Source organism: Platalea leucorodia (genome assembly GCF_965183815.1).
Source record: "Platalea leucorodia genome assembly, contig: HAP1_HAP1_SCAFFOLD_159, whole genome shotgun sequence".
NCBI classification, from domain to species: Eukaryota; Metazoa; Chordata; class Aves; order Pelecaniformes; family Threskiornithidae; genus Platalea; species Platalea leucorodia.
The window spans coordinates 190,674-200,117 of record NW_028121388.1 but is presented as its reverse complement, the minus strand read 5'-3'; the positions used below and the strand labels follow the sequence as shown (position 1 = coordinate 200,117).

General features: G+C 48.3%; 1 protein-coding gene across 1 annotated transcript; it reads left to right on the top strand.

Moving 5' to 3' along the window:
- Window positions 1–7,619: 7,619 nt before the first annotated feature.
- LOC309603626 (olfactory receptor 6E1-like) lies at window positions 7,620–8,567 on the top strand (the record flags this gene model as incomplete). The annotated part of the gene is made up of 1 exon (XM_082338422.1): window positions 7,620–8,567. One exon carries the CDS (start codon window positions 7,620–7,622, stop codon window positions 8,565–8,567), a length of 948 nt encoding a protein of 315 aa, XP_082194548.1.
- Window positions 8,568–9,444: the final 877 nt, after the last annotated feature.

Genomic DNA, 9,444 nt, shown 5'->3' with positions numbered 1-9,444 from the left:
GAGGTTTCTACCCAGCCAGTCAGTCTCCTCTGTCATCATTATAAAGGGTTAGTCTGTCCCATGTTTCCTTCTGTCAGGACAGATTGGGACACTTCTTTTTGGCCTGTTCCTCAAACACCAGAGGAATTGGCATTGCTGTCTAGCTCCCTTGAAATGGCAGTCTGCCCGTTGAACAAATTGACTGCCTCCCTCTGGTTTTGTGTCATCCAAAAACTTGATGAGGTCAACCCCGTACACTTCTCAGGTCATTGGTAAAGCTACTAAACAGGAGAGGTCTCAGAGCAGACTCCCAAAGAGTTCTGTTTGTAGCTGGACTTTGGGTAGAGTGTGGACCATTCCCCATTACCCTTTGGGACCACTAATCCAGCCAGGTTTTCATCCAGTCTTGTACACCATGCAGGCCATAAAGTCCCAAGTTGGATACAAGGACTTCTGAGGAGCAGAATGGTCAGAGAGACTCTTTCTCCAGGCCTTGAGACTGAGGTGACACTAGCTACTCAGGGGGTCAAAAGTGCTTTGTCTTCTTCCAAGTCTTCAGCAAAACAAACATCAGGAGATCCTTCTGTTTTATCTCCCTTCAGGCTTACTTCTCTGCTTAGCTACATGGACTCAGTTCAAGTCCTCTTGAAGTCTGGAGGATGTCAGAGGCCTGAGGCAATTAATTAACCTAAATGACCCTGATCAGCCTCAGCTGAGGCCTCCATCCACAGTCATGGGCCTAGGAGCTCCAGGCCTTAAGTCCCTACCCTACCCTATGCTGTAGGAGTACTGGTCTCCAGATCGGCCTCTGACTCTCCCATGCCCATGCCCATGCCAGTGTCCATGCCCATGCTCTTGTCTGGCCACAGAGCCCTTTGATCTGGACCCCAACTGCAGCCTGACTTCCTGGCTTGATCTTGGCACTGCCTTATCGCTGTGGGCCTGCTTGGTGATCACTGGACCTGAACCTCACCCTAAGCCAGACTTCCTGGCTTGACTGCAGGCCACCATCTCCTGCTTGCCTTGCTCAGATACTGCAGGGCTGGGGCCTGGCTGGAGAGGCACCTGTGCTGCCAGCCATGGTGTCTCCCTTGGCTCCCTGCTCACCTGCCTGTAGGGAGCAGCTCTGCTCTTGCTGCTCCTTGACAGAGGGGCTCTCTTCTGTCCAAGTATAGACATCTTTATTACAGTACCTGCTCCTGACCTCATCATCTAGCCTCACTTCTGAGTCAGGAGGAAGAAACACTCCAAAACAGCTGCAAAGGTGTTCAGGAAGTATAACTCATCCCATTTAATGTGGACAGCTGAAATCACTCTAGAATCACCTGTTTTCCTCCATGGACCATCTTTCTTCCTCCAGATGAACACATGGTCCTCTTGGCCAATGGAAGAAGAGATTAGAAAGGGGATGACTTGTCAGAGGTGCTCTGCACAGATGAATCCGAAAGCAATAGTCTAAATTAAGGTCAAAATCTTAGGACGGAACTTAAACTATTTTAATACCTAAACGGACATCTAATCTCTAAATTAGGCATCTGATCTCAGGCCCTTTTCTGTGGTCAGTGGAGAGAGATCTGTTAAGTGGTGAGCATAGAGTCACCCACCCTAGGACATGGTGAATCCCAAAAGGAAAACTTTTCCCATGGGTAGCAGAAGGAACCAAGAGGAGTGGCTCAGAGAAGGTGATTTGGGAGGGGTTCATCTCAGTTCAGAATGTCCCACAGAAGCCATTTGCAATGAGTCAGTCTCATAAATCAAAAGAAAAATGTACTTTCAAGGTAAAATTTCTCTGAGCGGACAGAAACTGGTTTTGTCTTCATTTCACTGGCAACCCACAGAACATGTACTAGCCTCCTGGCTGGACAAAAGAAAGAACTGGTTTGAAGTGGATCAGCACAGTCCTTTGTTCATTTAATAAAGTCCTCCAAGTGGACTCCTGAAGACCACTAAAGGAGGAGATGATATCACCCTCGAGAGTGCTGATTCCTCCCCACTATCAAAGAAGGCCAGCCAATGAACTCACCAGAGACAAAGAGGGAGAAGACAAACATCCTCAATGTCTTCCTTGTAGTGAGGGGCCCAAAACTGAACACAGCATTTGAGGTGTGGCCTCACCAGTGCCAAGTACAGGGGTACAATCCCTCAGTCCTGCTGGCCACACTATTTCTGATGCAAGCCAGGATGCTAGCGGCCTGCTTGGCCACCTGGGCACACTCCTGGCTCATCTTCAGCTGGCTGTTGACCAACACCCCCAGGTCCTTTCAGCCAGGCAGCTCTCCAGCCACTCCTCCCCAAGCCTGTAGCATTGCATGGGGTTGTTGTGACTGAAGTGCAGGACCCGGCCCTGAGCCTTGTTGACCCTCATACAGTTGGCCTTGGCCCATCGGTCCAGCCTGTCCAGATCCCTCTGTAGGGCCTTCCTACCCTCCAGCAGATGAACACTCCTGCCCAACTTGGTGTTGCCTGCCAACTTACTGAGGGTGCACTCAATCCCCTCATCCAGGTCGTTGATAAAGATATTGAACAGAACTTGTCCCAGTACTGAGCCCTGGGGAACACCACTTGTGACCGGCCGCCAACTGGATTGAACTCCATTCACCACAACTCTTTGGGCCTGGTCATCCAGCCAGATTTTACCCAGCAAAGAGTATGCCTGTCCAAGCCATGAGTAGCCAGTTTCTCCAGGAGAATGCTGTTGGAAACCATGTCAAAGGCTTTACAAAAGTCCAAGTAGACAACATCCACAGCCTTCCCCTCATCCACTAAGCGGGTCACCTTGTCATAGAAGGAGATCAGGTCAGTCAAGCAGGACCTGCCTTTCATAAACCCACGCTGGCGGGGCCTGATCCCCTGGTTGCCCTGTACGTACTGTGGGATGGCACTCAAGATAATCTGCTCCATAACCTTCCCTGGCATCAAGGTCAGACTGACAGGCCTGTAGTTCTCCAGATCCTCCTTCTGGCCCTTCTTGTGGATGGGCATCTGTACTGGTTTTGGCTGGGATAGAGGTAATTTTCTTCATCGTAGTGTCCTGGTTTCATCTGGGATAGAGCTAATTTTCTTCTTAGTAGCTGGTATAGTGCTGTGTTTTGGATTTAGGACGAGAATAATGTTGATAACACAGTGATGTTTTACTTATTGCTGAGTAGTGGTTATACTAGTCAAGGACTTTTCATCTTCCCATGCTCTGCCAGGTGCACAAGAAGCTGGGAGGGAGCACAGCCAGGACAGCTGACCCAGACTGGCCAAAGGGCTATTGCATACCATATGATGTCATGCTCGGTATACAAGCTGGGGGAAGAAGAAGGAAGGGGGGAACATTGGGCGTGATGGCGTTTGTCTTCCCAAGTAACCGTTACGCGTGATGGAGCCCTGCTTTCCTGAGGATGGCTGAACACCTGCCTGCCGATGGGAAGTAGTGAATGAATTCCTTGCTTTGCTTTGCTTGTGCGCGCGGCTTTTGCTTTACCTATTAAACTGTCTTTATCTCAACCCATGAGTTTTCTCACTTTTACTCTTCCGATTCTCTCCCCCATCCCACCGGGGGGGAGTGAGCGAGCGGCAGTGTGGTGCTTAGTTGCTGGATGGGGTTAAGCCACGACAAGTAGCTAGTATGGGGCTCTGTTTTGGATTTGTGCTGGAAAGAGTGTTGATAACAACGGGATGTTTTTGATACTGCTGAGCAGTGCTTATACAGAGTCAAGGCCTTTTCTGCTTCTCACCCCACCAGTGAGTACGCTGGGGGTGCACAAGAAGTTGGGAGGGGCCACAGCTGGCACAGCTGACCCCAGCTGACCAAAGGGATATTCCATACCTTGTGACGTCATGCTCAGCAATAAACCAGGGGGGAGGTTGGCAGTGGGGGGCCGCTTCTCAGGGACTAACTGGGCATCTGTTGGTGAGCAATTGTTTTCATTTGCATCACTTGTTTTTCTTGGGTTTTAATTTTCTCTTTTATTTTTTTCCTCTTTTCCATAGAATTCTTGTAAAAATTTCTTTTTAATTATTACACTGTTTTTATCTCAACCCACAAGTTTCTTTCTCACTTTTTCCCTTCCAATTTTACCCCCGTCCCACTGGGGGAGTGTGAGCAAGTGGCCGTGTGGTGCTTAGTTGCTGGCCAGGGTTAAAGCATGACACCTACCAACGGTTTGAGTGGAGAAACATTGCTCAGAGGATCGTCTCAATTTGTGTTGGCATATTTTATATCGCTTCTTCTGCCTCTGACTTTTTTTCTTCCTCAGCCTCTGCTTTGAAGAGCTCTCCAAGGGAAAGATTAACTGAATCATGGAATTATGCAGGTTGGAAGAGTCTCCTTTGCAAGGCTTACTGGCAGCGGTGTCTTCTACTGGATCAGGTGAGACTCCCCTTACAACTGTTCTACTGAATTCAGACAATCCAGCTGGCCTGTTGACCTGTGTGTCCTCTCTGGCATGTGCAAGCATCATAAGTAATTACTTGACTCAATTTTATTCTGTTTTGCAGCAGGAGCTGCTACAGGGATCTCGGAAACAGTTAGATTCTCCACCCAGGATGTTAATCCCCACATTTATGCACAGGAATTGGTCTAGGCACAGCAGGATCTGCATTCTCTACGACTGTCTGGAAATCCCACCTGGAGAAGTCCCACACCAGTCAGTCCAACAGTTAATTTTGAAGGAGACTCATTTTGGCTCATTTTGGAGGAGGTTAATTTTGAAGGTGGTTGACTGAACTCAGCCACTTGGTTTCAAGTTGAAGCACTGTCTCAGACCACTCTCTCCTCTCATCGATGTCGATGATGAGATGGGAGAGTCCCTGGACCACACAGGGGATTAATGACTGAAGTGCTCTGGTTGCACACCGGCACAGGCCTGATACCCAGCTGCACCACCATTCGAAATGTAATGTAATTCGCACAGCTTTTGCCAGAAATACCAGTTCTTAGCTGGCAGTCCAGAATACCCATGCAAACCAGCAAGGCTGGAGAGGCATTTACTGTGTCTGAAGCTAAGTGGGCTGCATCCATATTTGTTTCATGTCATTGGGTAAAAACACAGAGAAAAGCAGAATCCCTACAGAGTGCAGTTGCGGTCTCCCATTTCAAGAAGGAGGAGGAAACCTAAGAAAAGGGAAGGGAATGCTGACAAAGGTAACAAGAGGAATTTCACCAAGCACGATATTAGTTACCCTTGCCACACCTTCAACTGACTGGGTACCAAAATGGATCCTCACAACCACACCGGAGCAAGAATATTTTTCCTGAAGGCCTTTTCAGTCCTTTGCGAGTTGAAAACCCTCCTTTTCACACTGCTGCTGGTGATTTCTCTGCTCACTGTCATGGGGAATGCAGTCACCATTGCCATCCTTTGGCTCCACCACTAGTGCCACACCCCCAGGCATCCCTTCCGCAGCACCTTGTCCTTCTTGGATATTTGGTTCACTCTGGTCATTCCCCCTAACATGTTTGTCAGTCTCATGCTGGAGATTAAGATATCTCTGCAGCTGCTTACAAGTCCCTTCTTCTCCATCAGCACAGCTGAGTTTAACCTATGTGTTGTGATGTGTTTCGATTGCTGCAGGGCCATTTGCAGCCCCTCACACGACTCTGTCCTTACCAACTCCTGGCTGTGCTCCATGCTCATCTTTAGCTGCTGGGGAATGGCATCTCTCTCCACGCTCAGCCCCACCATCCTGTATGCCATTAGACCCTCTGTGCCCACTGCAGAGACTGCTTCTTCTGCAGCATCATCCCTTTGCTGAGAGCAGCCCGCATGGGCACCAGCTACTATGAAACATGAGCGTTGCTCTCTTCTCTACTGTGTTGCTGAGCTCCTTCACACTGACCTCTGTGGTTTACACCTACATTATATGCACCGTCCTGAGGATAACCTCTGTGCAAAGCCATAACAAGGCCTTCTTCACCTGGCTATCCTTCACCTGCATACCCTATCTTTCTTCACTCACTATGGCATATGCTGGCTGCGTGCTTGACGATGCGGGGCCTGAAGAGAAGCTGCTTTTTTGTAAGCTGCCTGCAAATTTGCAGGTTCCCCTAAGAAAGTGCATTCAGGAGAAGAACAATTTTAGAGAACTGAGGTGTCACCCAGGAGAGTATGAAGACACAAGCCTTTGAGTGTTTAAACTGACCCAGAAAATGGACACTGTGACTGTCCCCTCTCATTCACTGATTCACTACGCTCATACTGCTGTAGGTGACTGAGCTTGAGCTTTTGCTCAAATACAGCCAGGGATTTAATCTCAGAAAATGAGTGCAGAGCTTCCCCGATGCCAGACTAGAGGCAAAGAACAAGCCAGGCATTTGGGATCTAAGACTAACCTGAACCCCAAGCTAAAATGTCAGTGCAAACATGGAGCACTGCCCTTTACTGATCTTCCCATTTTACTCCTTGTGCAAGTGCTACCCATTCTGGCCTGGGACAGAGCCTAAGGGGACAACACAGCCTGTGGAGAAGATCTGTTTCACTGCTTCAAACCCACCCTCTCCTCCTCTCCCTCTCCTTCCCTTGCACTTGGAATCATCCTACTTTGGCAGTCATCTGCTCTGCTCCTTTCCATGTCTAAAAACAAATATGAAGATGAAGGGAAAAACATCAGTCTTTATTGCATATAGTTTTCTTGTGCTTCCTTCTCTTAGATGTCTGTTTTGACATTAAAAAAAACAAACAACCTTAATAAATGAGTGATTTGAGACTTGAATAGTGAGTTTCATCTACTTGGCTGCAGGTGCCTGTGAGAACTGGTTTTCCCCAGGCTCCCTCTAGAGTCAATGGAAACAAGAGAAAACGCTAGAGGCTGGTTCCTCCCAGCCTATAACTGGCATGCAAAAGAAAGGTTACAAATCCCTTCCAGATGCTCTTCTCTTGCTCTGCATTTAGGTCAGGACATTTGATAGCAATAGCAATGAGCAACTCTTTGGAAACAAGCGTGTTTCAGTGCAGACGGATGTCAGATGAGACTGTGTGACAGACTGTGTGGAGTCATCATACCTTTCAGTCACTATTTAGAGTACGAAAGAAGACAAGTTATACTTGATCCCTATTCCACCCCCTCCCCCTCTCCTGAAGAAACAGAGAGCAAGAAGGTGTGGAAGGAAGCAGGGGATTACAAAAGAGATACTAGATATTACTTATTTTGAAAACAAGAGATTCTCAAGGATTCCTAGTGCAAAAAGGCAAGTACTACTGAAAAGTACAAAGAATTGCTTTCAACATATGTATTTCATTTCATTTCATTTGATGGTTTAGCATTTGTGCAATAGAAGAGATGAGTTTGGCACATAGGCGTGACAGATGTTTGCAATAGGTCTGAGTGAATGTGGAATTTGCCAGGAATGGGGTGAAATAGCTCGCAGCCTCTTTAAAATCTTCTGCTCTGGAGAAAGAATCCTTTGGGAGTGTTTGAGAAAGGTAGGAAGATGACAACAAATTCTCTGAGGACTCAAACTGAAACGTAAACCAGAAAAATCAGGGGGTGAGAAAGGCTTGAAGGACTCTCTCTCTCTCTCTGTGCTCTATAGGAGGAAGACTGCAAGCAAGGAAAGAAGCAGAGAAGGAAGGATTCCTTTCATCCAGACGGTGAAATAATCACACTTGGGTTTTGCCATCTTCCTGTCTCGGCAGGATGAACTGAAATTCAGCATGGGAGCAGAAAATGAAACTGCAGTTACTGAGTTCATCCTAGAGGGTTTCTCAGGGCTTGATCAAAGCCTGCAGCTATTTCTCTCTCTGCTCCTTCTGCTCATATACCTGACAACAGTGATGGGGAACGCAACCATCATTTTCCTCGTGTGTGTGGATCACCGCCTGCAAACCCCCATGTACTTTTTCATCAGCAATCTGGCCTTCCTGGAAATCTGGTTCACATCCTCCACAAGCGTCAAATTGTTTGTGATCCTGAGTTCTGGTAGGAGAACGATCTCACTAAGCAGCTGCTTTGCCCGGTCCTGTTTCTATTTTGCCCTGGGCTGTACAGAGATGGTTCTACTTGCTGTCATGTCCTTTGACCGCTACGTTGCCATCTGCCAGCCTTTGCGTTATGCTGCCATCATGAAGCCTCAGCTCTGCATCCACCTGGTTGCTGCTGCTTGGGTCATAGGCATCACAGTCTTGAGTTACCGTCTGGTCCTCCTCTACAAGCTGACTTTCTGTGGCTCGAACAAGATCCACCATTTTTTTTGTGACAACTCCCCCTTGTTCTCATTGTCCTGCTCTGACCCCAGCCTGCTTTGGAAAACAGACTCTGTTTTCTTATCGTTTATCCTACTGGGTTCCTTATGTTTAACTCTGGCATTTTACATGGGCATCCTTTCCTGTATTCTGCACCTGCCAGCAGCCGCTGGGAGGAAAAAAGCTTTTACTACATGTTCTTCCCATCTCACCACCTTGGCCATTGCATATGGGAGCTGCATTGCTCTCTATGTGCGTCCTTCCGGAGATGTTTCCTTGGACACAAACAGAACTGTAGCTTTGCTGAACACTGTCCTGTACCCACTCTTAAATCCATTCATCTACAGTCTTAGAAACAAGACTGTGCTACTGGCCCTGAACAAAGCCATTGCCCGTGCAACAGCACAGCTTTTCCCCTAATCCTGATGCATTTCTGGACAGCAATTCCAATGAGCTGCTACGTTAAATATGCTAAACAATACCAGTGCATAGGCATGTAACCTGCAAATACCAATGCCTCAGGAGATGCATGTTCTTGTTGGGTTGCCTTAGGTTAAGTGATAGAAGCTCATGTGCACACACAAAGAAGGCACTACCGATGGCAGGAGGAGTAACTCAGTTAACACCCTGCCCCAGCTGCTCCCAGAGCCATCACAGGAGAGCCACCAGCTCATCAAGAGCCCATCTCCAAAAAGCGAGAAGAGCACAGAGGCACCGTGGCAGGTGGGAACCCAAATGACGGGCTCCTGAGGAAGGGACATCTTGTCCCAGCTCCTTCCAGGGCTGCCCTGGGAGAGCCGTCAGCCCCGTTGTCCAGGTGTGAAACCCACCAAGAGGAGTCACTGCGAGCAGCTCTCTGGATCACCATTTGGACTAAGGGAATTGTTGCCTAGGGGCGTAGGACACATTATGGGATGCAGGGGAAGAGCATTTTTGGATTGCACAGGACTTTTATTATGGGAAGTTTAGGGGAGGACCCTGACCAGTGCAGTCTGCCCTGTCTTCTCGTTAAACTTAATTTCTAGCTCATTGCTGTGAGGGGGAATCTCTCTTCTGCGTGAACATGTGAGCACAGGGGGATGAGTGCAGCAACTGGAGAAGGACCAGGGGGTCAGACAGCCCGTATGTCATTAGTGCCAGCAATTGAGAGACCGGAGTGACTGGACTTAAGAGTTTGTGTGTCTGTCTGTCTGTCTGTCTGTGTGTGTGTGTGTTTGTGTGACTGGGGTGGTCTGTGGCAGCATCTGGAATGGGGTTGCAACCTCAGAGGCTCGTGCACCTGGGGAGGCTGGTATCC